Source organism: Pediculus humanus, genomic scaffold (genome assembly GCF_000006295.1).
Source record: "Pediculus humanus corporis 1103172108290 genomic scaffold, whole genome shotgun sequence".
In the NCBI taxonomy this organism is placed as follows: domain Eukaryota; kingdom Metazoa; phylum Arthropoda; class Insecta; order Psocodea; family Pediculidae; genus Pediculus; species Pediculus humanus.
The window spans coordinates 1,210,855-1,235,776 of NW_002987859.1; the positions used below are offsets into that span (position 1 = coordinate 1,210,855).

A 24,922-nucleotide genomic window follows, 5' to 3' on the forward strand; every position below is an offset into this window, starting at 1 on the left:
GAATGTTTAAATTTAGAAAAATGTAAAATCAAACACCCATCACGATCGTCAGTCAATCAGGGGTGGCAAAATAACAGGGTAAAAAAAAAAAAAAAAAAAAAAAAAAGTTCACAGAGTTAAATCAAGTATGGAAACGGATACGGGCAATCAGTAAAGGAAATTCCACCTTTTTTCTTTTCTTCTGCTTCTTCTTCTTCTTCTTTTTCTTCTTCTCTAATCGTTTAAAAGGGAAAAAAAAAATTATGCTAAACTAAACATTATCATTTGCTTTTTTTTTTTTTTTAAATTCTTCGAATCAATTTTTTCTCACTTGATTGATTCCTCTTTTCCTCTTCCTCCTCCTCTCTCCTCTCCCCTTTTTTTTCTCGAAAAAATTACAAAAAAGAAAACAAAAAGAAAAAATTTTCTATATAACGGCAAACTAATGAATGTATAAAAGTTTTTAGTTATACAATTCAAGGTATTCAAAATTAAATTCAAAAGAATGAGAGAAAGAGAGAGTGAGATAGAGAATTTGAAAAATGGCGTTGGTCCACCTTCCCACCACTACCACCACCATTTTCTTCTTATTCATCCCGCCCGCTCCCCAGCAAGTTTCCCAGCCTTGAAGCCATTCAACTTTTCTTTACACAGTTAGTTTAATAACATATTTGAAAACGTGTCCTATTCGATTATTATCATTATTATTATTATTATTATTACACGTTTTTAAAATCTAACGATTTATCATAGAAAACTAATATAACTAAAGTCCGTGAATTTAACTCGAAAGAGTGAGAGAGAGAGAGTGAGTGAGAGGAAGGGAGAAAGAAAATTTTCTCTATTCTTTAAATTTCTTACAAAGGTAAAATAAGAAAATATATGTACGTTATATATATATATATAAATCGAAAAAGGGGAAAAAGGAGGATAAGAAAAAGGAAAGAAAGAAAGAAAATATTAAACCTTTTGAGGTTATAAAATTTGTCATCTCTCACACTCTCTCTCTCTCTCTCTCTTAGTTTTAACAGCAGAAGCAAAAAAAAAACCAAACCCGATGAAAAGTTCGTCTTCTTAAGCTCCTGGGTTTTGAATGGTAAGAAAGAAAGAATTTTTCTTATACAATCAATTTCTCTTCGGATTATTTATGCGATGATTTTGAAAATCTTTAAGTAAATATAAATTTTTGAATGTTATCATCATTATTATTATTATCATTATCATTATTATTATCATCGGGAATTTTTCATATAAATTTATTATACAAAATTCCAAGTCTTAAGATTAAAGTCTAGAAAGAAGAAAAAGAAGAAAAATATTAAAAATTTCTTGATAAGTCATAGAGTAAGAAATGCAATTTTTTTTTTTTTTTTTCCTTTGAATTTTTTTTTTCTTCTGCTTTTGTTTACATTTTTCGTTTTCATTTTTTTTTTTTTTTTTTTTTGTTATTAAATCAAAATTTAAACTTTAAAATTTTTTTTATTTATTTATTTTCGTTAAAAATTTTTAATTTCCAAAATTTCGGGTTTAAATAAAACAATATCAGAAAATGATAAAAAAAAGGGTAAAAACGAAGGAGGAGGAGGAGAGGATTCGGATGACTACAATGCGGAAATAACCGGAAGAGAAAGTTCGATGGAAAACGGTAAAAATTCAGAATCCATGGATAAAAATAATAAAAAAGAAAATAATGGTAAAATGGACGATGGAAACGAATCTTATCCACCAACGCCACCGGAACCGGATAAAGAATTACTTTTTCTCATTGAATTTTTAGTCGATACTCTAACTTTATTCCCTGATAAAATGATGTTGGATTTTATCGATCCTTGTTCACTTCAGGGTCCTTTATCCGTCGTATTAACATTCCTTCATTTTCCACCAATGAAATTAGGCGAAACGGATGTGGATCCGACGAGAAGAACCGGAGATAACGTCGTGCAGTATAATTCTGGTAAATCATTGATGTTTGCATTGACGGAAAGTTTGTTCGAAGAACCGCCGCCGATATATTTGGAAATATCGGCGGAAAGGGAAATGCCTCACGCGTTTTTATTTTCTCAACTTCCAATTGGAAAAACTAAAATTCAATTAACGGAATTGTTTAAAAGAGTTTTTGTACTGTACGATGAAAAACCCGGGAAAACCGTTTCGAAATCAATCAAAGACACGTATCAATTGATAGACAACGAAAATAAAAACGTGGCAGAAGTTTCCGTTTACATACGATTAACGTGCATGGGTGAAAACATCGTGACGGAATTTGAAAAAAATGAAGATCCGGAACTTCCGCTCCTGTATAAAAACATGGATTCTAAAAAAATTTACGAATGCGTTGAAAAAGATGCGAGAGAAGATCAAAGCGGGTATCGAACGGTACCGTTGGAAGTGAAAAAATACTGCGAGTACGAAAAGGAAAAGAAAAAGAAAAAAAATTACGTTCCGCCGGATCCGGCTGATGAAAATTACGAAGAAATATATGCGGAAATAAACGGGAGCGTAATAAGGATAAATTTTGAAAAAAACAGGAGGAAAGATCCACCGAAACCTTTTCACGTAACGGATTTTTGCGATTGTAACATTCCACTACCCCGCGATTTAGTCGCCGGCATGTCCGATTTGAGTTTAAGCTTAGAACCACGTGACGGTTGTCAAATACAAGGTCAAAGTGATAAAAATCTAACAACGGATGATAACGTTGATAACGATCCGAACCGAGTCGGTTTGGATCGTGCTAATCAATTGATATTTACCGTACCGCCTCCCCAAAAATTAACGGCTCCCAACGCAAAAACTATTCTTTATAACGTGAGCACGTGTCAAAATGGACAACTTCATAATCATTCGAAAGAAAATTTTCTCGTTGAAAAAGTGAAAACTCCGGAAAACACGAGTGCGAAAATGTTAAACGATCCCGAAAAGGATGTTTTCATATTGAGAATAATAAAAAGAGGTAGACGGGGGGGACCCCACGAAAAGGGACATTTTTCGTTGGAATTTAAAACTCCCAAAGATAAAATCGAACCCATACCTATGAAACCTTATTTCAAAGATAAAACGACCGAACCTCAAAAAACGAAAAAGAAAAAACGAAAAAAATAAATCCAATAAATTATTTTATTTTATTTATAATTAATATAAGTTTTCGTCATTATTATTATCATCATCATTATTATTATTATTATTATTATTATTATTATTATTATTATTATTATTATTATTATTATTATCGGTAGCTGCAGCAGCAGCAGAAAAAGAAAAAATTTTTAATTTTGATTTTTTTTCTTTTTCCTTTATCATTTCAAATGGTTGTCTCGTTTAAGAAAAGATGCAAAAAGAGAAAAAATGGTAAAATTAGAGAGAGAGGGGGGAAGAAGAGAGAAAGGTAGAGAGAGGGGGGAAAGAAAGAAAGGGATAGAGAGAGACAGAGAAAAAGAAAACTAAAGGGGAAAGATAAAGGAAAAAGGAAATGCAAAAGGGAAAGAGTGAGAGAGAGAGAGACGTTAGGATTTACAAAGTAGGGGGGGGGGTAAAAAGAGAGAGAGAGAGAGATCAATCAAAACTATTAAATTTCGTTTTTATTTTGAAAAACTTTTAAGAAAGAGTAAATAATATTAAACGAATGTAATTGAGAAGAATCAAAAAAAAAAAAAAAAAAAAAAAAAAAAAAAAAAAAAAAAAAAAAACGTCGTCCATGTTGACACACACGCAAAAAAAATTCAAATTTAATTTTTATATAAATCAAGTATTGCCAACTTAAAAAAAAAATAAAGGTAATTTTCCACGTATGAAATTTCTCTATGATTTCAATTTTTTTTTTTTGTCCAACTTAATAATAATAGTATTTACATTTAACGTCTTCTGCTAATGTTATTATTGTTGTTGTTATTGAAATCTAAATCTTTAGTTTAAGATTTTTTTTTTTTCCCCCGTTAGATATTTATTTATTTTTATTTAAATAATAAAGAAAAGAAAAGGAAAGAAAAAATTTTTTTTAATGAATTCTCGTAATGATAACGATAAGAAAAAGAATAATAATCATAAAAATGCGAAAGAACCGGGAGGGGATGAGGGTGATGGAAATGTACCACCGGAAGAAGAAAAAGAAATGCTTTTCTTAATTGAATTCCTCGTTGACACTTTGCTTTTGAAACAGGATAAAACTGAATTTAGTCACATGGATCCGTGTTTGTTGCAAGGACAAACGTGCGTCGTTTTAACTTTTCTACATTTTCCACCCATGTGCATTTGCGAAACGGATTTCAATCCGTGCGAACAAACTGGTAAAAATTGTATTAAATTCAATTCTGGTAAATCGTTAATGTTTGCACTTTCCGAATCCGATTTTGAAAATCCGGAAAGGATTTTTTTGGAAATAGGAGCACAAAAAGTTTTACCACACGGTAGCGTTCCAAATAGGCTTAACATGGGAGTGACGAAAATATGTTTGACAGAATTATTTAAACAAGTTTTCGAAAAAGTCGATAAAAATCCAAATAAATTTCCAATATCGAAATCAATTAAAGATAATTACAGATTGTTCGCATCGAATACAAAATGGCCATCCGCGGAAGTCACCATCTATATACGGCTATCGTGTTTGGGACAAAACGTAGTGACGGAATTTCAAAGAGGAAACGACGATTGCGAACCGTTAATGTTCAAAAATAAAGAATCACGTAAAGCATACGAATGCACGGCAAAAGATTTAAGAATGGAAGATGAAGCTGAAGATCTATGTCCGCCGGTACCCGGATGGGGTGAAATATCAGGAAGAGATTGCGGAGATGGTGTTAAATCCGAATCGAAACACTTACAGGGAAAACAATACGGACAACAAAACCACGGTCAGCAACAACAGCAACAACAACAACAACAACAACAACAACAACAATGCTGTTGCGAAGATGCTCCGGCAAACGGAACGGACGATTTAGACGATGACGATGAATTTGACGAATTTGGTACGGAAGCTCACGGTCACGCGTTGACGATTAAAATACAAAAAAGTCAGAAAAAAATGATGGAAAATAGCAAATCGACGAATTCGGATGATGGATATCCTGGTCACAAAATCGGTTTTCAAATACCCGAAAGTCAACATATTTGTAAAAAGGGAAAAGCGGAAAACAAAGCGAGAGTCTATAGAGTGAATCAACCTGGAAGTGGTAAAAATGGCGAATGCGGAAACGAACCCATACAAATCGTGCAAGGAGTGGATTCACCGGATAAAGATATATTTTTCCTTAGGATAGGTAAAAAAGGTGAAAGTTACGGTAAAGGAAAATTAGAATTAGAATTGAGAACGCCAAAAATTAAAATCGATAGACCCATCGACGTACCTAGAAAATTTGATAAAATGGTTCAAACGGAAAAAGAAGATAAATCGAAAAAGAAGAAAAAGAAAAAGTAAAACAAAATCGAAATCAAAATGGCGGACGAAAATTTTTTTCAAAAATAAAAATAACAAATCGATGAGTTATCTACCTACCTACCTGACTGCCTACCTACCGTTCACAAACAAACATTCGTTCCGGCCTTCTATCACGGTTCAATTTAAAAACAAAAAAAAAAATTAATCGTTTCCGTTTCCGTTAATTTGTTTACCATCTAAGCCATTGTTTACATCACGTGACTAAAAATTAAATTTTAAAACAAAAAAAAAAAAAAATAAAAATAAATAAAAACATGGAAAATTTTTGAAATAAATCATATATATATAAATATTTTTTTTTTTTTTTTTTTTAAAACAAAACCAAAAAAATTTTTATTTTATTTTATTTTTTTTTTATTTTACACTTTTTTTGTTCTTGTTTTGGAATATCTAGCGATTAGGGTAAATACCTTGACGTAAAAAAAAATGTTAAATCCGGACGAAGAAGAAGGAGATGATAAAACGATAGTCCTAAATCCGAGTAACGAGAATCGTGCGGATGAAACGCTGGAAGATAAAAGTCCGAGTAAAACGGAAAAATCGAGAGAAGCAGTGGAAAATGTTGAAAAAAAACCGGAAGGAGGTCAGGAAAACGAAGATGAAAAAAAAAACAAAGAAAATGCATCGGCAACTCATTTCGCGACGAAAAACCAAGAGCTTTTCCTCATTGAATTTTTAGTCGATTGCGTATCAATCGATGCGTGTGCCGTGGATCAAGAAATATTAGACGGACAAACGTGTCTTTCTTTATCGTTTTTAAATTTTCCACCCATGGAAATATGCGAAAAAAATTACGGTAATAGGAAAAACGGTTCGGAAAAAATCAAATTCAATTGTGGTAAATCTTTAATGTTTGCTTTTAACGAATACCAGTGCGATCATCCTCCGGTACTCACGTTAGAAATGACCGTGTCGAAAAAACTACACAACAACTTGTCGGGTGGTGCACCCTACAAAGTCGACATAGGAACCATTAAAATATGCGTGTCGGAATTGTTTCGTCAGATCGTGGATATAGCTAAACTCACACCCGATAGATTACCCGCATCGAAATCGATAAAAGATTGTTTCATGTTGATCGGACCGGGTAAAAGAACCATGGGCGAAGTTAGCATATATATAAGATTTTCTTGCTTGGGACAAAACATAATAACGGAATTTCAATGTGGATCCGATATAAAATCAAATCCCGTTTTATTTAAAAATCGTGAAGGAAAAAAAGTATTCGAATTTAAAGGACGTGACGTGGGAGATGACGATCCGAACGGTGCGAAATCATCATTGAATCCGAACAAAGGAAGAATCGGTTGCGGTTGTATTAAAATGAATACCGATCAATCACATACGACACCTCGCGGAGGTCAAGGTAAACAACTCTAATCGCTTCTTACACACGCATTCACACGCACGCATGCACCCACGCATCCACGCACACATCACACGAAAATAAAATGAAAACAACAAAATGTAAATTTATTGTAGGGGATGGTGAAAGGCTCAATATAACAACATCAACAACAAAAGGAAATAAACTGGTTTTAGACATGACGGAAAAAAAAAAATTACCCGGACAAACGGATGCGGATAGAAAAGACGGGACAAACGGTGGAAGCGGATTGGAAAAAGGTGGCGAAACGAAACAAACAAACGATAAAAATCCGGATGAAAATTTATTCGTATTAAAAGTTGGCGACAAAGGACAAATACCCGACAGGGGAAAAATGATTTTGGAATTTAGAACACCCAAGCAAAAAATATTACCCAAAATAATACCCCCCTACCACGAAGACATCGCCGTACAAACGGATTTGGGTAAAAAAAGAAAGAGAAAAGCGAAAAAAAAATAATTTTTTTGTATTTTATTTTTAATTTTTTATTTCTATTTATTTGTATTTTATTATTATTATTAGTGTGTGTGCGTACGTGCGTACGTGAGTGCGTGGGTCATAATACGAATGCATTTGTAAAATTTACCCGCGTGTAATTATACGTATGCGCGCGAACGCGTACTTCAATATATCTATATATACAAACATATGTAATGCGTAATATGTAATGATGACGTCATAACGGAAACGGGTAAAGAAATCAGGGTGGTTGGGTGGTGGGAGGAGGTGAATGGGGGGAGGAAAAAACGTGTTATGTCAAACTTTAATAACCCGAGAATTTAAATTCCCGAAGGAATAAAAAGAACTAAGACATTGTGTGTGTGTGGGTGTGCGTGTGCGTGTGTGTAACTTTTGAAAAACCGGCGGAAATGGCTCCCTTAAACATTGTTTTAAAAAGGGAAATTTCTTTTTTTTTGCGTAAGAGGAAAGGAGGCCATCGAGAATTTTCAGGAGCGATGGGAGGAGTAATTAGAAGAACCTCTTTTCCCCTTCCTCCCTCCCTCCCCCCGTCTCAAAAATTAAACCCTCATCCCTTTTCGAAAGTGTCTCGCGGTGTATTTTACAATCCGCCTGGAGGATGTTTATGATATTGTATTTTGGAAAGAGAGAGAGAGAGAGAAAGAAAAATTTTTTTTTTATTATTCTCTTATTTTCTAGTTTTCTTCTCTCCCTCTCCCTCTCTCGCTCTCTCTCTCTCTCTTTCTTAATTTCTCGAAAAAGTTTTCTTTTATTTTCCTCCTTTTAATTTCGACTTTGTTTCCTTTTATTATTATTATTATTGGCATTGTTGCCCTAAATTATTTACAACCGCAAAACATGGAGTGTAATTATTTTAATTTATTTTTTTTTTCTTTACAAAAAAAAATTTTCTTATTAACGTCGTCGTCGTCGTAGCAGTAGTCATATTGTCGAATTATTATTTTATTTCGGAAACGGAAGTGACGAGAAGGAAGTAAAAACCGAGGGAAAATTTTAAAAAAAACATCTTGTCAGACGAATTTTTAACAAAAAGTTTCGCGTTTTCGGGGTTCCTTTTCCTCCTTTTCCTTCCCTCTCCTTTTCCTCCCCTCGCTTCTTCCCTTTTCCCTTCCAACCCTTAATTTAAATTTTTATTTATTCTTTGATTGATTGATTGATTGATTGGTTAAATTTTTAAATACTTTATTTAAAATTGAAATTTTAACTTTAGTAAGAAAATTTTATTTTGTTTCGTCGTCGACGCGGTCGGCCATTTTTTTTTTTTTAATTTTAACAGCCGTCGGAAGACATAAAAAAAAAAACGAATTAATAATAATAATAATAGTAATAATAATAATAATAATAATAATAATAATAATTATAATAATGATAATAATAATGAATAAGAAAACGAGAGGGAGAAGAAAATTTTACGCGTTCGTAAATCACAATAAAATTATTCAAACGGGTTCAAAAAATTTTTTCGTTTTTTTTCTTCTGCTTTTTTTTTCTTCTGCTTTTTTCAAGGATCATAAAACAATAATCACGTAAAACATTGTATGAGGTAAAAAAAAAAAAATATCTCGAGTTATAAACCGACGAAAAAAATTTTTTTTTTTTTTTTTTTTTTACTACTATAAAATGATATTGAATATATATTTTACAAAAAGAAGGCATATAATATGCAAAACAAGCGTCGATTCTCCTATAAAGGATAAAAAAAATGGGGGGAGGGGAATTAATGGGGGGACGGGACACAAAGAAATAAAGGAAAAAGGCAATCGGATAAAAAAAAAAAAAAAGATGAAGGGTGGCAGAAGAAATCATTCAAATAGTTGAAAATTATCATATAAATGTATCCACACGTTTGATGATGTACGATGAGTTTCTGTTTTTTTTTTTTTTTTAATTCCGTTCAGGAGTGCCAACATTAAGTTTTATTTTATTGTTGTTGTATTTTTTTTTTTCCATTCGTGGAAATTTAAAAAAAAAAAAAAAGACGAGGGGAAATAAAGAAGAAGAAGAAAGAGGAGTGAGGAGGAAAAAAACGTGATGAACGGATTCTATTTACACGTTTTTTTTTTTTTTTTTTTAATTTCCTTTCGGCCATTTTATTTAACGGTTTTTCGGTATCCCGTTTTTTTTTTTTTTATTAATTTTTTATTTTTATAACAAAAGGAAAAAACGTAATAATGATAATAATAATAATAACAACCCTTTAGGTTAAATATTTCCGACTTTACCACCCCTCGTAATTTTTTTTATTTTTTCTAATTAGTTTTTACGAAACCGGGGGGAGGGGAAAAAAAATCACCTTCCAATTTTTTTATATTTTTTTTTCTGTTTAATTTTACGACAGCAAAAGTCGTTAAACGATAGCAAAAAAAAATTTAAATTTTCATTTCACGAAATCGTTCGATTCTCGTTTTCTGCTAAAGCCTTTAAAGTGTGTGAATTTTTTTTTTAAATTCGTGCTTATATTTCGAAATTTCGTTTTTTTTTTTTTTTTTTTTTTTACTTTCTTGACAGTGTTGCCAAATTGGGTGGAAATGGGAACGGGAGAAAAGGGGGTGGAAATGGGAGAAAAGGGGAAACAATTTTTTTTTTTTTTTTTGATATTTTTATTTCTTCTTCCTTGGCCCGATTTCCCCAAAGAAAAAAAAATTTTCAAAGGATTCTAATAACTCCGACTTTTTTATTTTATTTATTTAAATTCATTTACTTTTATTCTTAATTCGGTCCTGATAAAAAAAAAAAGGTATATTTACAATAATTAAATAAATATTCGACTGGTTTTTTTTTTTTTTGCTCGAAAGAACGTGGAAGAAACAGGGTAGTCGAGTCACATTTTTTTTTTTTCAATTAAATGCAATTCAAAATAAATAGATAATAAATAGATATCATAGAGTAAATAAATTTTTTTTTTTTAGCCGATAGCAAAAAATTTTTAATCTTTAATTTTCTTCAGGATCGTTTCAAGAATTTTTTTCTTTCTTTCTATTCGAAGGTTATTGCCACGTAATGTAGTAAAAAACAGGTTCGGGTATTATTCCGATCATTCGTTATTTCAATTCAAATGATACTAATAACAATAATAATAACAATAATAATAATGATAATAATTTTTAAAATGTAGAAAACAGAAGAAAAAAATGCGATGGGAAAAAATAAATTTTCTAAAGAAAATCCATTCGAATACTGGAAAAAAAAGGGAATGAGGGGGCGTGGGCGGGAAGCGAGGGGAGGGAAACATGTCAAACGCCTTCCCTCTTCCTCCCCGAACGTCATTTAAAATTTCAAAACGAACCGATCGGTAATTTTAACGATAAATCGTTCGATTTTAAATCGAGTCCGATAAAAACGTCTTAATTAAAAATAAAAAAAAATTATTTAATTAAATTAAAATCGATCGATCGATCGATCGATCGATCGATAAATTTTTTTTTAATTATAGCTTACGGCTATAATTAAAATTATTTATATATAGCGATGAAATAATCGATAATATTATTATTAATGATTCCAGTTGAAACGATTCCTGGAGAGAAAAAAAAATTTTTTTTTTGCGTCGCTATATTATATAGTAAAAAATTTTTTTTTTTTTTTTATAGAGGCGTTAACAACGTCATTTAAATTATTTATATGTTTAACGCTTGTAGCGTTAACGCTATAAATTAAATTAATTCGATGATGGATTAAGCCGCGCGTGTTAAATTTATTAGGGAAAAAATTTATATAGCGCCGCGTTTTTTTTATATAGCGCCGGAAAAAATTAAACGATGATGACGTACGTCGTGCAAGTTAAAACCTGACGCGTCGAATCCGCGACGTCGTCGGTTAATTTTTTTTCCCACGGTTTATCATCATCTCCCGTTATCAAATCCGAAAAACAAAACGAACGTTAAAATTTAAAACGTGATGTAAGTAACGAATTCCAAAATTCTTTCCTTTCCCCTCCCCTCCCCCCCCCCTCTCTCTCTCTCTCTCTCTCCTTCCGGAATGTTTGATGACGTTTTACTTATATTACGTCACGATTTGCAATTTTTTTTTTTTTTACGACTTTTCACCTGTTTTTACAAAGCTCAAGGTCGAATAAAATTACGTCGACGTAATTTAAACGCGTTAAAAAAAAAAAAAAAAACTGTTTTGATCTTTTGCATTAACGACGTATCAAAAATAATAATAATAATAATAATTGAAAATAATGATAATAATAATAAAACGGTGGTTTTCTTTTTCGAAAACGAAAAACTTTCGGAATAAAACGCGAATATCGAGAATTTACGTCGTTTGGTAATTGTCTACGAGTTGTTTAGGTCAAGGAGGATAAAATATTATATTCTAGTTCCACGACGAAAACGTGTCATTTTTCAAATAATTATTATAAATAATAAATTTCCGAACGACGGGGGGAGAGGGAAAAAAAAAAACGTTTATCGCGATAAAAGGGTTTAGGAAAATGCGGTAATGAAAGAAGGAAGGAAGGAAGGAGATGGTGGTGGTGGAAGGGACAGGGAAGGGTACCGTCCTTTCCCCCCTCCCAAAAGTAAGTAAGAAAACCATATGGGGGAACGGTCGTAATGAACGGACCGAATGAAAGAATAATAAGAAGTTGGCATAAGACGAAAGATATTTTTAGTAGGCTTTCCCCCCACTTATGGGTCTCCACGTGGTGCGCGCCAAGCACTCAACACAGTCTGTGGAATCCCTCTTCAGTGCGGTTTGAAATTTTTGTTTGTTAACGTTTGTGTTTTATTGTTTGTTGTTTGTTTGTCGTTACAACTTGTACGAGTAATTTTTTTTTTTTTTTTTGACTTTTTTTTTTTCTTCTTCCTCTTTTCCTTTCTTTTGAGAAGGCAAGCAAAAAAAAAAAAAAAGAATTATTTCAATAGGATTCATCATATCATCATTGTTTAGGTAATGTTACAATAATAATAATAATAATAATTTTAAAAAAAAATCTCAATCGATAAATCTATCGAGATATGTAATTTTTTTTTTTTTAAAGATTTTCTGCCATTTTGATTTTTTTTTTTTTTTTGCCATTCGAAACGACTTTTTTTTTTTGCGACGGTTGTAAATTATTATTATTATTATTATTATTACTAGTTTTAACGATCGAGTACGAGTTTGTTGCTGACGAATGACTTTTTTTTTTTAATGACACTAACTGCGCATGCCTGATTTATTATTAATTTTCGGGTCGAAAAGGTTCATCGAGGTTTTTTAACCTTAAAGGTTTTTTTTTTTTTTTTTTTTTTACAAATTTGTCGAGATGGTGTGATGGTGAATGGATGGATGAACACGTTCGAACGTCTCGAACGTGTCGAAAAAAAGAAGAGAAAGAAAAATTGGTTGTTGTTGTTACATAAATGAAAATATAATGATGATAAACGCATTGAAAAGACGTGTGTATGAATTCAACAGGTGGTTTTTATAAAAAAGAAAACCATTTTTACTCTCTCTCTCTCTTTCTCTCTCCTGCGTTCGTTTGGTTAAATTTTTGCTAAAACTAACCTCCCGGAGAGTGAGTGAGAGAGAGAGGAGGGTTTACAAACGGTTTTTTTTTAAAAATTTTATTATTTATAATTATAAAAATTAAATCGTTCGATGCGAAATTAAAAAGAATCCTTTTTGAATAAAAAAAAAAAAAAATGACGACGTGGTAATAGAAACGCGAATAATTTTTTTTTGAAATAACGAATATAATTACGAGTTTGAATTTTTCCAGTACTTTTTTTTTTGGAGGAGGAGGAGGAGGAACCACGTTTCGAAAGTTTTAAAAAAAAAAAAAATTAATATTATCAAAGTTACAATCAAAGGTACCTGGTTTTTGTTGTTTGTAACCGGTCGTTTGGAAATAGATGTAAGGAATAATAGAAAAAAAATACATTTCGTACTTTTGAGGGCATTTAAAAGGTTTCTAGAAAGAGAGAGAGAGGGGGGGTAGTGAGAGGGAAAGAGAGAGAGAAGGAAAAATAATAATTATTGACTCGAGATGAAAAAAGTTTTTTTTTATGGTTTTTACGGTTAGGTTATTATTATAAAAATCATTGTTGCATTCAATTTCCGCTGGAGAAAGAAATTTTTTTTCTCTTTAAATTCATAGTCCAGTGAATTCCAGCGTTCATTTTTTTTTTTTTGCAAAAGGGATTTGACGGATGAGCAAATTATTTGCGGTAAAAAAAAAATTTTTTTACCGTCGAGAAAATTAGTTTTGGAATTTTTTTAATTCGTCTGGATGATTTGATAATGAGTCGTAATTCAGTCGCAACTGGAGAAGTAATAAACCATCATGCAATGTGCAAAAATGCATTTCATGATATAGAGAGACAGACGCACGGAGACACACGCACACAGCGAGAGAGAGAGAGAGAGAGAGGAGAATCGTATAGTATTTCATCGTAAAATACCATAGGATAAAAATAAATGGCCTATTCTTCGATAGATCGATTATCGTTCGATTGTTTTTTTTTTTTTTTTCCACTGTTAAAAATGCTTCGATAAGTTTTTTTTTTTTTTTTTTTTTTTTTTTTTAACGATCGATACTCGCTGACAATGTAATAATATAAATAAATTGCCACATGCAGTGACGAAGGTTGGTTAGTTAGTTAGTTACATATTTTAATAATAATAATTTTCCTTCGATTTGCCTTATTAAATTTCCGCCGATAATTAATCGCATTATCATTATCATTATTATTATTATTATTATTATTATTATTATTATTATTATTATTATTATTATTATTAACGATCAATGTGTGTGTGTGTGTGTGTGTGTAATAGTTCAATAAAATAATTTCAAGGGGGCCATTAACCGTTAATATAAAAAACGAGTTAATTATTAAATTTATATATATTTATGCGTACATAAAAAAAACTTTTTCCCGGTTATTTTTTTTTTTTTTTTCAATGACGACAATTATTATTATTATTCAAGGTCATTCGTCGGGAGGAAAAAGAAATTGAGGAAAAATCGATCGATGGATCCATCGATTTATTATTCCTAGAAATCGATATTGATTTGTTGGATTTGAGTAAAAGAAATTTCGTTTGTGACAGAAAAAAAAAAAAAAAAAAGGTTCGACGTTTCAGCAGGTAGTTAAATGTTTCAATTCGATCAGTGTCGTATTAAGGATATATATATATATATATATATATTTACAAACGAACGAATTCTTATTTATTTATTTATGTCTGACCCTTTTTTTTCTTTCGTTTTTCTATATTGTTTATTTTTGTGTGTGTTTTGTATGCTGGGAAGCAGAAGACGGTTTTTTTTTTTTTAAATTTGATAAGAGATTTTTTTTTCTTTCTGCTATCTGATAATGATTATCTTATGTGAGATTTGTTGAAAAAATCTAGGAGAGAAATCTGGGAGGGGATTTAAAAAGATTTTTTTTTTTTGTGTGATTTCGGGGATTTCATTAGATTATTAAAAAAAATTTTTGTGTCGTTACGTAATATTGTCCTAAAAAAAAAAAAAAAAACCTTTCGAACTTTAACCTTATTCAAACGACGACATGTACGAATGAGAGAAAATTTAAAAAGTTCAAAAAAAGAAAAAAATGATTGACGTGTTCGAGAAACGTAGGCGATACGGTTCAACTTATAATTCTTTTAAAAAATTATTCGCGGATAATTTTACGAAGGTAAATCGTGTGTTTAATTAAATTTCACGAATTTCGTCCACCATTTTTCTTTTTTTTAAAGAGTCAAAACGAGTCGAATAATAAAAAAATTTTTTTTTTTTTTTACGTTATCATTATCTTCTTCCTGGCCCAGATTATGATAATAAAAAAATTCTGCCATTTTTTTCCCTTTTATAATTAGATAAAACAAAATAATAATAATAATAATAATAATAATAATAATAAAATCCAGTTGTATTTAAATGTAATTTTTTTTTAAATTTCATGTTAAGTCATATCACGTGTCGGTAGGCAAAAAAAAAGGTATAATTTACATTGAAATCCTATTAAAAATTGAAAAAAAAAAAAAAAAAAAAAAAACTTTTAAGGATTCTGAACTTCACGAATGAGGTTCTCCCCCACTCCCTCCCCATCCCCCACACCACTCCCTTGACAGACACAAATTGTTGGAAAAAAACTCGTTCGAAAGTTTTTTTTTTTTAAAAAAAGGAAACGAATTAAAATAATAATAAGTATTATTATTATACGTTTTTGATTTTTTGTAATTTTGTCGTGGCAGAAACACGTGAAACACACGTCGTCGTCGTCGACAAATTCATTGATTTTATGAAAAAAAATTACGTGGAAATAATTTTTTTTTTTTTTTACGCTACGACAGTTTTTTTTTTTTTAATTTCACTACAACCACGTCTTTATTTTCGTTTTAATAGCGAGGCGAACGGTTAAAGTTTACTTATTTATTTATTATTATTAAAATAAAATTTAAAAAAAACGTGTAAGTAACAATTAAAGTGAAGGTCGCGACGCGATGGTTTTTGAAACGTGGTTTTAAATAAAAATAAATGGGGAAATTTCATCGTTTTGTGGTTTTCTTTTCAGTGTAAAAACAATAATTAATAATTTTTATTTTTTATTTTTAATTTTGCTCTTCACTAACAATAATAATAATAATAATATGAAATTATTTTTCAAGTGCGTGCGTGCGTGCGTGAGTGCGTAAACGACGTTTTTTTTTTTTTGAAAAATTTAAAAAAAAAAATCGATCATCAAGAGAAAATTTTTTAACCAATGAAATTTTTCTTTTTTTTTTTTTTTTGTTCAATTTAATTAATAAATTTGGGTCAGAACGTTGAAATAATTTAAGGGATTTAAAATTTACTCGAAGGGAAAACGTTAAAAAAAAAAATGTCGTGTATTTAGATTTTTTTTTCATTTCACTTGACCGGTTTAACCATTTTTTTTTTTTTTTTTTTTAAATTATTGTGGTTTTTCTTTTTGATAGTATTTAAAACCATAAATAATTACCATCATCATCATTATTATTATTAAACGAAATTTTTCATTGATTTTCTTATGCCACGTTAAAACGTATACTTTACATTACTATTTACACGAAATTTTACGGTGGTTTTACGGTTATCACCTTGAATTAACAAACGCACGCACGCACAGACGTATTTGTTTCCATTCTAAAAATGGGGTTAAAAGTATCGTCGCCTGCTTTTTTTTTTGTTAAAAAAAAAATCAATAAGAGAAAATAATAATAATAATAATAATAATAATAATAATAATAATAATAATAATAATAATAATAATAATAATAATAATTAATGAGTAAAGTTTTTATTCTTTTGTGTTTAAAAAAAAAAAAATTAAAAAAAAAAAGGGGGACGAGATCGATATGAATTGTAATATTTAATTTTTTTTTTTTTTTTATTTTAAAATTGAAAAATGGCGCCAAAAATCTTTTTACAAATGTTTTTTTTAATGCTTCTTCAAAGATTCAATCACGATCAATAAGAAAAAAAAGAAAAACGACCTCGGAATCAATATTTATTTATTTATTTAAATCAATACGCCAATGCCAAAACCCCCCCTCTTCTCTTCTTCCCCCCTCTTTCCCCCCTCCGCCTTGACCCCCTGACCCCTACGTCATTTCCCTCGCGCTCACCCACCTTTTACTCTTGCATCAATTCGGCATTTAAGGGTTCCTTTTTTTTATAATTTCAATGATGACGTCATTCTTTGTTAAAAAGCCAAATAAGAAAAGCCCCCGGGTAAATGACCTCCGTTCACCTTCGTCGTCGTCGTCGTCGTCGTCGGTATTATTATTACCATCATCGCCACCACCACCACCGCCATATTTTTTTTTTTTTTCATTCGTTACGAATTTACCTGATCGATATTTGAATGGCGTGTTTTTATAGAGTTATATGTTTCTTTCTAGAACTTTCCGTTTTTTTTTATTCCATTTTTTCGTTTCGTTTTAGGACGGGGGTTTGTTGTTGTTGTTGTTGTTGTATCGCTAAGTGATGACGTCATTAAGCATGCCCATTTCGCGTCCTCGATTTGCGTTTTTTGTTTTTTTATGTTGATAAGAGACATATGGAAGAATCGTTTGTATACATTTTTTTTTTTGATTTCATCGTAATCATTTATAAATTCATTAAAGGTTTTTAATTATTTACGCGTGTGCGTGTGCGTGTGCGTGTGTGTGCGTAAAAACGCGCGCGTTTTTTTATTGTGTAATTTTTTTTTTTTTTTAAATTAAAAACGTGGAAAAAGAATGATGATACGACGTATAAAATTATTATTCCGAATATTATTTTGGATAAAATTAATTTTTGTGAGTTTTGATTTTTTTAAAATCTTATATCGATCGTTTGTCGTTTGTTTCGTTTGTTTTTGAAGGATGTTTTAAACAAACGGAAGTCGTTTTCTCACAGGATAATTTTAAAATGTAGCCGTCGGGATAAATAAGGTCGCAGTCGAAGGAATTCATGTTTTTTTTTTCATATTTTTTTTTTAACACGTGGAAGTAGAATATTTTTTTTAAAAAACGAACAAACGAGCAAACGACAAATTATAAAAAATTGTAACGAAATCGTCGAAAGTACAAGTTTTAGTTGTTTTTTTTTTATTAATTTGCATACGTTTCGAAGTAAAAAAAAAAAAAAAAAAAATTGAATATGTCGAATTGTGACGTTCAAATAGAACAACAACAACAACAACAACAACGAGTTGTTTGTTATAATTTTTTTTTTTTTAGGTTAAATCAAAATCGTGTAAATAGAATTTTTTTTTTCTAAACAAAATTTTTTATGCGGGATCGTGTAAAGTTTACAATTTTTTTTGACATTTAACAAAAAGTGGCATTGAAAAAATTGTAACGATTGTTGTTGGTGTTGTTATTTATTCTGCTGTTTGTTATTGTTGTTTGTCGTTTTATTATTATTATTATTCTTTTAACACAACCTCGGGGTATTTTTCGAAGGTTTTTTTGTTTGGCTTCTCGAGAATGAGGAATGAGATACCGGAAAAATACCGGAAATACAACTTCGTCGTCCCATTCTCACTCCCTTCTTTTCATTTCCGTTTGTTTAATGCCACGTTCGTTTTAAACGTTACGACCCGGAAAAAAAAAATTTTTTTTTATTTTATTTTACCTCTTCGAACGCGTTTATTTTTTTTTTGTTGGCACGATTTCAGTTTGATACTGAAAGTTTGAGGTTCAAGGAAATCATTTTTTCATTATTATTATTATTATTAATGCCCTAAAGAAAATGACGTAGAAAAAGAGAGAGAGAGAGAGAGAGAGAGAGAACGTTCGTTTATAAAAACGAGGCGAACGCCTTTTACAATATTATTTCGCCACTCGTTCTTTACAAAAATAAAAATAAAAAAAAATTGACATACTTTACTAAAAACCACGACGCAAACTTTTTCTCTGAATTTTTTTTTTCTATTTTTTTTTTATTCGTACGTTGAAAATGAAGCAATCGCTATTGACACGTTGCATCAGATTTTTTTTTTATTCTTTTGGCAAATTTTTTTTTCATTTTTGTTTTTATTAACAGTGAAAATTTTATCGTTCTATATAAATTTACGAATTATTTTTAAACTATCATTATTATTATTATTATTATTATTATTATTATTATTATTATTATTATTATATGTTATAAACAAACAAACAAACAAAATAAACAAACGAGCAAAAGGATAAATATAAATATTATAAATTTTTTTTTTTTTTTTTACCCCGTTTAAAATTTTTTTAGTCGGATTTTAATAGTCGGGTTTTTTGTTTGTTTGTGTCGTTTGTCGTCTTTTAAATTTTTATTTCCTCCCCCTCCCCCCGTTTGTTTATTAAATTTATCATCATCATTATTTATTTATTTTTTTGTTTTATTATTATTATTATTATTAGCGTTAATGTTAATAATTATGATGATGATAGGTATAATATTTAAAAAAATTTTTTTTTTCTTATTTTTTTACAACGGAAAAGCGGTAGAGGGGAGGTGAGAGGAGGAGAGAGGAAAGGGAGGAAGAAAAAAATTTTTTCGTTTGTTTTCTTTTCGTTGTTTGTTTTTAATTAAAGTTTCTTTTTTTTCTAAATGTTTTTTATCGAGGAATAATTTATTAGTAAAAAATTTAGAAAAATTAAATATCGAACAGATTCTCGTTTAAAAAAGATGATCTAATAATAATAATAATAACAAACGGGGGGAGGGTGAGGGGAAGACATAATTTTTCTTTATAAAAGAAAATTTTAAGCGTTTGACAAAAAAAAGAGGAATCGGGATATTGTTTGTACGTTTCGTACGTTTAAAAATTTCCTTTTTTCCTTTATAAAATAAAATTATTTTATTCGTGTCTTTAGACTACTTTAATTCGGTGAGAATTTTTTTCGTGTCGTTGTCTTCGTTTGATTTGTGACGTTTGTTAAAAATTTTTCGGTCAACCCATTTCTTGTTTGTCAATTTATCGAAAGATATTTTAATCTTTATTTTACAAGAAGAAGAAGAAAAACTTTAAATTGTTTGTTGGGAAAGAATTCGTAGAATAACAAACGGGAAAAGGTAGGGGTAGGAGGAGGGGAGGGGGGAGAAAGGAAAAAGGAAACCGTTTGTTCTTGTTTTTCTTGTTTTTTTTTTTTTTTTTTTTTTTTCCATTTCATTTCCGAGGCGTGGTCAAATTTTTTTTTAAAATTTAAAAAAATTTCTTTTTCACAATCATTCATTTTTCTACTGACACGTTAACTTTATACCCTTGACAAATTATTATTATTATTATTTTTTTTTTTTACGATTCATTTAAAAATTCGTTTAAAAAAAAAAAAAAGGAAAATTATTGTAACGACGATTTAATTACTTAAAAAAAAATAAAAATGAAGGAAAACGAATCGGAATGAATGAATGAACCAATGAATGAATGAATGAATGAATTTTATTTACGTAATTTCGATTAAAGTTCGGGGAGGATGGGAAGGGGGGGGAAATTAATTTCTTTCTTTCGTTTTTTTTTTTTTTTTTAAATATATAATTTTCGTTCGTAAAATTAAAATTTCGATATTAATAATAATAATACTAATCGATATCGATTAAGTAATCAATAACTAATCATTAAAATTATTATTATTATTATTATTATTATTATTATTTATCAGTTTTAAAAAAATGAAAACAAAATAACGGACGGACACACAAGCGTGCGTAGGCAGTGAGTGAGTGAGTGAGAAAATAATTTTTTTTTTTTTCGAAGGTTGATTTAAATTTAAATTGAAAAAAATTTTTTATTTTTGGCGCCAATTTGATGTTTTTAAACTGTTGCCACGTTAATCGTTAGTATTATTATTATTATTATTATTATTATTATTATTATTATCATTATTATCATTATCATTATTATCATTATTATTATTATTATTATTATTATTATTATTATTATTATTATTATTATTATTATTTAATTTTAAAATAAGGGAAAATTTTTTAAAAATTTTGAATGTTAATTTCGGTGATTGATAATTACTCGAATGTATCGAAAACGTATTTGTCGCCAAAATGATGACATTTTTTTTTTCTTTGTCGCAATTTAGTCAGAATGGGAATGGGATAAAATCCAAAAAAAAAGAAAAATATTTCGATTACTAAAATTTAAATAAGAATAAATTATTTAAGTTAAGAGACACTGATTATTTATTAGTGTAAGAGAATGAAATGATTTCGGGGGTTTTGACGTGGTCGTAGATAAATTATTAACAAACAATGAAAAAATTTGCGTTTTTTTTTTTGTTTGTTTGTGGGCGTAAAAATTATGTTTAAAAAAAATTTTATTCGAGTAAATATGTAATCGTGTAAAAAGAAAAAAAAGAAAATGTTAATGGGTGGGTTTTGGGTTGGAAAAAAAAAAGGTGAACACGAGCGGATGGAGTTTTATTATTTATTTGGAGTAAAAGACTCGGAAAGGGAAAGATAAAAAGAAAGCGTGAAAGAGGAAAAGAGAGAGAGGAAGAAAAAAGTAAGAGAGAGAGAAAAAAAAAATGAGAAAGAAAAAGTGAATAAAATATAAAAGGTACGATGAAGTCAAAGAGAGATAAAAAGAGAAAATGTGAGGGAGAGACAAAAAAAGAAAGTGAAAAAGAAAATGAAAAAAAGAATGTGTGAGAGAGAAAGAGAGAAGAAAAATAAAAGAGAAAAAGAGAGAGACGGAAGGAAAACGGAAAAGGAAAGAAAGTAAAAGAGAGAGTAAATATAAGTAAAAGGAAATAGATATTAAATATAATGTAAAATTTGTAAAAGGGAGAGAGAAGGAAAGAAAGAAAAAGTTAGAGAATAAAAATGAAAGAAAAAAAGAGAGAAATATGAAGAAATAAAAGAGAGAGAGAGAGAGAGAGAAAAGAAAAATTTTTATTTTTGCTGTCGTTTCATTGAAAATTTTTTTTTGTTAAAGAGTCTGAAAATAAATAATGACCGGGATTCCGGAGAAGAAAAGAGCGAGACCGAAAAAAAAAAAAAAATTAAATTAAAAAAAAAAATCATTTAATTATTTTTGTTTGTTTTGGTGTAGCAATTTTGTTTGTTTGTTTCCTTCTATCCCTCCCGCTATCTAATTTATCATTTCATCCTTTTTTTTTTTTTTAAACACGACTTATACTTATTTTTATACATTATCTTATTACCGCGACCGCTGTCCGGTCATGTATACTTTTTTTTTTTTTCCTCTTGTTGTTGTTGTTGTTGTAGTTCATTGTCATCGTGTTGCGTGAAAAAAAAAAAAATTAATTGATTAATTTTAACTTACTTACTTACATAAGTAAGGATTATGTTTATTAATAGTTATTAATATTATCACAAACGTTATTATCTATATGTTGTAGGTCAAAAACTCAATAGTTTGCCAAGGTCAACAATGATTTTTTTTTTTTTTTCAGGACTTTTTATAATTCAATTTTTTTTTTTATGACACGCACATTTTAATTTACAAATTGTTGACTTTTATTATTATTATTATTATTATTATTATCATTTAAACATTATGTTTTAAATTTTTTTTCTTCGATTACTTAAAAATAAAAAAAATAAGGACAAATTTAATTTTTTGTTTATAAAACGAATTCATAAACGATTCCATTATTATTATTATTATTATTATTATTATCGTTTGTCATAAATCGATTTGTATATCCATCGATACATCGATATATCGTATCGATCCTTTTTAAAATTTCCTTTCGGATATAAACGAAAAAAAACTTTTTTAAATTGTTTGAATCGTTTCGTAGTCGTTTTGCACTTTTGACCCCGATCCCGAAATTTAAATTCATTTTAAATGTTGATAATAATAATAATAATTAAATGCAAAATTATTCGCAAAAGTTTCCGTTAACTAGAACAACAACGCACCGTTTAAATAATAATAATAATATTAATAATAATTACGACAGGTTTTTAATAGTCTTTGTGAAAAACGTTGACTTTATTGTTATTATTATTATTAATTAAACGATTTTTTATTAGGGATTTTTTTTATTAGGTTTGCAATCAATCAATCAATCAATCATTTTTATTTAATAAACCGTCGGGAATTTATACTTAATACGCCACTGTTTCGATAATTCATCATTTTTATATATATAATGAAAAATCTTAATTGTCAACTTTTCTCCTCCTCCTCCTTGTTTTATTATTATTATTATTTTTTCGTGATTGATTTTTATTAAATTAATTACACAGGTATCATCATCATCATCATTATCATTATTTTATAGACTATAAAAAGCAGAAGAAAAGTTTCGTAGGATTAAAATAAAAAGAATTTTAATTTAATTTAGAAAATAGCTGAGATTTGTGAAATTTCGTTTTGGTATATAAATGGCAAGGGTCCAGAATATACAAACTCTATTTTATCCTCTTCTTCTCCCTCCTTTATCCTCCACCTTCTCCTTCTTCTCATCTTTGAAAATCCGCCGCCACAATGGAAAATATAATTAATGACGGAAAGAAGGAGAGAGAGAGAGAGAGAAAGAAACAATCGGAATAAAGGGAAATAAAATGATGAAAGAATGAGAGAGAGAGAGAGAGAGAGAGAGAGAGAGAGAGAACGAAAGGAAAATGATCGGGGATAAGAGAGGGAAGGAAAGGGATGCTGTAGTAAAAGGATGATGCGAACGAGATGATAGAAATTGTTACGATTGTAGCAAAAAACCTTTTTTTTTTCGTCGTCGAACGCCGAACGCCGAACGGTTTGGCTATTAAACGTACAATGAATCTTTTCATATACCACACACACACGAATTATTAATTAATTATTTTTTCCGTTAATTAATAAAAGTAAAAGGATTTCGTTTGTTCCACGACATTTTTAAAAAACTGCTTAACGAACCGTTACAAAAAAAAATTTAAACGTTTTCATTATTATTATTATTATTATTATTATCATTGTAAAATCTCGATTTTCGCGGAGGAAAACGCGACGAGGAAAAATTTCAAATTATTATTTTTATTATTATTGAAATTTAAATCTTTAAAGTATTCAACGTTTCGTTTTATTATTATTATTACTCATTAAATGACATTTCGACTTTACGTAACGTGTTTATGCGTGTGTTAGGTACGACAACAACAACAACAACAACCAACAACCACCTTTCAGGTATACGTTTTTGCCATGAAGTGACATTTTGTCATTTTAAAAAAATTTTTTTTTAAAAACGCGCGCTCTGTTGGGAATAAATTTTCGATTATTAAAATCTATGATGATGATAATAATAATAATGATGATGATGATGATAATGATGATAATTAATTAAATGGAAAAATACGATCGCGTTTTGTCACATAAAAAAAACGTTTTTTTTTTTTCGTGAGGAAACAAACGATGAGGAGGAAAAAAACGGGGAAAAAAAAAAAAAAATATCCGGTTGGATTTGTTGAAAAACAAAAAAGCAGAAGACGTTATTATATAAACGGATAAAAGAAAAAATGGTTGAAAAAAAAAAAATATATAGAAAAAAAATTTTTATTTAAAAAAAAAATGACGACGATCAGGTTGATTTCGTCATCTCTCTCTCTCTCTCTCTCTCTCTCTCTCTCTCTCTCTCTCTCTCTCGGATTTGATAAGAACCGGATTTTAATTGATAAAAAAAAACCGTTACGAGAAGAAGGTTTTTATTAAAAGGACGAATGTTATATCATTTCCGGTAAAACGGGTGAAGGAGAAAAATTGGAAAAAAAAAAAAAAATGGCCGGTTAGGATAATCGGTCAAGAAAAATGTCGATGAGAAAAAAAAAAAAATTTTTTTTTTAAAGATTTGTATTTGACGTTTTTTTATACGTTCTTATCAATTTTTAACAGGTTCAAAGTTCTAGAAAGAAACAGAAAAAAATCTTTATCGCATTTGCCCGATGATGACAAAAAGTGCACACGATTCATCACGTGGGTCAAATCCCCCTCCCCTCCCCGTGCCCCTCTCCGCTCCCGCTCTTCTCTCCCAACCTCGCAAAGTAACGAAATTACGTCTTTTTATTATCTGCCACATTTTCTTTTCCTTCGGATTACACCTTCCTCTCCGTCGTTTCCCTGCCCCCCATTTTACTCCCCTCGCTCCTCCTCCTCCCTTCATTCCCCCCGCTCCTCCCCCCTCGCGATAACAGATAACGGTGTTAAGGTGGTCCTCCTTTATCGACGGTTAAAAAAAAATGTTTCGAGTAATTATTTTG

At 29.6% G+C, this 24,922-nt stretch overlaps 2 protein-coding genes across 2 annotated transcripts; both read left to right on the forward strand.

The window, feature by feature from the left end:
- Positions 1–521: 521 nt before the first annotated feature.
- Positions 522–5,618, forward strand: Phum_PHUM540470 (uncharacterized protein; the record flags this gene model as incomplete). Its single annotated transcript, XM_002431627.1, has 7 exons — positions 522–526; positions 1,011–1,075; positions 1,526–2,969; positions 3,303–3,327; positions 4,004–4,769; positions 4,887–5,341; positions 5,595–5,618. 7 exons carry the CDS (start codon positions 522–524, stop codon positions 5,616–5,618), a joined length of 2,784 nt encoding a protein of 927 aa, XP_002431672.1.
- A 221-nt stretch (positions 5,619–5,839) lies between these two features.
- On the forward strand, positions 5,840–7,260 carry Phum_PHUM540480 (uncharacterized protein; the record flags this gene model as incomplete). Its single annotated transcript, XM_002431628.1, has 2 exons — positions 5,840–6,779; positions 6,896–7,260. The coding sequence occupies 2 exons, from the start codon at positions 5,840–5,842 to the stop codon at positions 7,258–7,260; spliced, it is 1,305 nt and encodes a 434-aa protein (XP_002431673.1).
- Between the last annotated feature and the right edge of the window lie 17,662 nt (positions 7,261–24,922).